The 2,500-nt window shown below is 30.1% G+C and overlaps 1 protein-coding gene across 2 annotated transcripts in view; it reads right to left on the bottom strand.

Annotated features, from left to right (window-relative positions):
• Positions 1-305: 305 nt before the first annotated feature.
• The window catches only part of LOC113804908 (monomeric sarcosine oxidase), a 17,449-nt gene continuing 15,254 nt past the window's right edge, over positions 306-2,500 (bottom strand). For both annotated transcript variants that reach the window (XM_070129721.1, XM_070129720.1), the window contains exons 8-9: positions 2,251-2,397; positions 306-1,517 (exon numbers count right to left, since the gene is read on the bottom strand). In XM_070129721.1, coding sequence (XP_069985822.1) covers positions 1,282-1,517; positions 2,251-2,397 — 383 coding nt within the window. In that variant the 3' untranslated portion in view covers positions 306-1,281. The remainder of the gene's footprint in view (positions 1,518-2,250; positions 2,398-2,500) is intronic.

Here is a 2,500-nt window from a genome sequence, read left to right as displayed (position 1 = left end):
GAGTTCAGGTTAAATCTGGAAATTGGAGGGTTTAGATGTTGTTTCTTATATTCACTTGATATGTCAGACAGTTATAGTATCAACTGTTCTTTTCCCAATCTCTCTAACTCACTTTATAAGTCAGAGTATTCTCATTCATTTTTGGTTCATGTTCACAAGATTTCAGAAGTTTATTAAGATGTTTTGTCTTTTTATGATATTATTTACTGTTATAGTTTCATTCACTTAATTTGCTGAATGTTCTGGTTTCTTAAATTAGTTGAGAAAGCTAATTAGAATGATAGAATGGTACTTATAATCATAAATAAATTTACAGTTTATTGATTCAATTCACTTCATAGAAACATCACTTATGTGATGCAAGAAAATGACTTACTATTCTTCCAGTACATGGGACAATAGCAGTACAAAAAATATAGGAAATACTTTTCATACAAGGGGGAGACTGAAAACCTCTGCCGAGGGCTCTTTGAACTGATATTATAAGCTGGACAAGTGAATGTATATGTGTTAATGCAATTGGGGCAGGCTTGAAAAGCAATAGAATGTGTTAATAAAATAACAGAAATTTAAAAACATGTGCACATAGATGAATATATCATGTGCAAAAGTAATTATAGTTTTAATTAACTTTGTTTTCTCTAGCAAAATATATGCTAGCATTATTATTACTACTCTGATAACTTATAATATTATACTTAATATTTTTTTCCTTATTAAGATAAACATTTCCTTGTATGTATGTGCAAATAATATTTAAAAGTGAATCATTATTAATATAATTGTCAGTATTATTTGTACACTGATACAAATTGCTTTTGTTGTAGCTGACAGAAATCTAATTTTGATTGCCATTGCTATGATTTTTCTCATCAAAATTATTATTACAAAAATTATTGTAATATCATTTTACCATTTATGTATTTCATAGGCATCTTACAGTGATTTTTAAGCACAATAATTTCTGTTACTGAAGGGTCAAAATCTTATTTGTATTCACTATACCTTGTAAATTAATTATAATCATAATAAATATAAGAACTAACAAAGCAAAAGAAAATATAAATGTGAAATAAAAGGAGACAAGCAGAAAAATGCAGAGGAAACTGCTTATTACTTTTAGCACTATTTTGTAATAATTCACTAAATGCTAATCTATAAAGAAATTATACAGTTAGCATAAAAATAACTAATGGTATACAGATACAAGTTACCATAGCAGATTCATGGAATAAAGGAAAGATCTTGCATAGCATAACAAATGCAAATGTTCCTAAATCCTTAAATTTGAGCTTTCCAAACAATCTTAACACGTTCCCGAGGTATATCTGAGTCCCATTCTCCAAGCATCAGAAGACGTGCTGCTAGTCTTCCTATCTCGTCACTGGAACCAGCTCCATAACCATTACCCCCCAAGCAAACACCAAAATTTTCAGCGATGATGTCAATGTATGGTTCTTCTCCCGGAGTGTGTGATGTGAGGCAGCCATCTCCTGCAACTTCCTTGACTTTGAGGCCTGAAGGTGAATGTCAGCATAAGCAGGAGATAATTTTTTTTTTTTTTACTATTGTCATGTTTAGTATGGGCAAATTGGAAATGTCTTTTCTTGTACTCTTATCTAGCAGACAGGAAATTTCTGAAATTGTTCCATCACTATATTAACATTTAATACTATATTCATATTCATATGAATAAATAAATAATTAATTAAATAAGTGAATGTATAAATGAATGAAAGGATAAATGAATAAATAAATGACACACACATCTTACTATATGCATAATCTTAAACTACTTTTCTGTGGATAAATATGACATCACTAACTCTACCCATACTTATTTGTGCAAATTCATATTAAGGAACCTGAAAAAATCACATGGGAAACCAATATAAAAGAGAATACAAAAGAAAATAAAGCTGCAGCAAATATATTATGAACTTCTTGTATATGTGTTGTAATATCATCAGAAATAAAGGCAGACTTACAACCATAACATCTCTAAAACAAATTACTATGAAAGAATGCCTCCAAATACTCTTAAGATAAGATTTTCTGGCAGCTGTAAAGAAGTAAGAAATATTGGAATTAAACACACTATGTAATCCAAATTCTGTAAAATAATAACAATCATAACCTATCAAGCTTATTTATCAGTACTTACCAGTAAACAAATGCTGTATCACACCACTAACAAGCACATCAAAATATAATATAATAAATTAATGGGGGAAGCTACCTCACACTCACCAGGTAACATGTGACTCATAAACCTTGCCAGTTTTTCTACACACTCTGGATTTCCTGTTTGTCTAATGTACCACTCCCTTACTTCCTCCAGTGTTGCCTTGTGTTCTTCATACATCCTTCCATGACCCAACTTCAGATACCAATGACCTTCAATGCAAAAAAAAATGAAAAGGAATTAGTACTAACCAAAATCAAATGAATTTTCGATATTCTGATAAGGTATGTTCACAATACAAGAGATGTATTTAAG

This window comes from Penaeus vannamei, chromosome 14 (assembly GCF_042767895.1).
Source record: "Penaeus vannamei isolate JL-2024 chromosome 14, ASM4276789v1, whole genome shotgun sequence".
Taxonomy (NCBI): Eukaryota; Metazoa; Arthropoda; class Malacostraca; order Decapoda; family Penaeidae; genus Penaeus; species Penaeus vannamei.
Note: the sequence above shows the minus strand (reverse complement) of the source record. Positions and strands in the feature narration are given on the sequence as shown.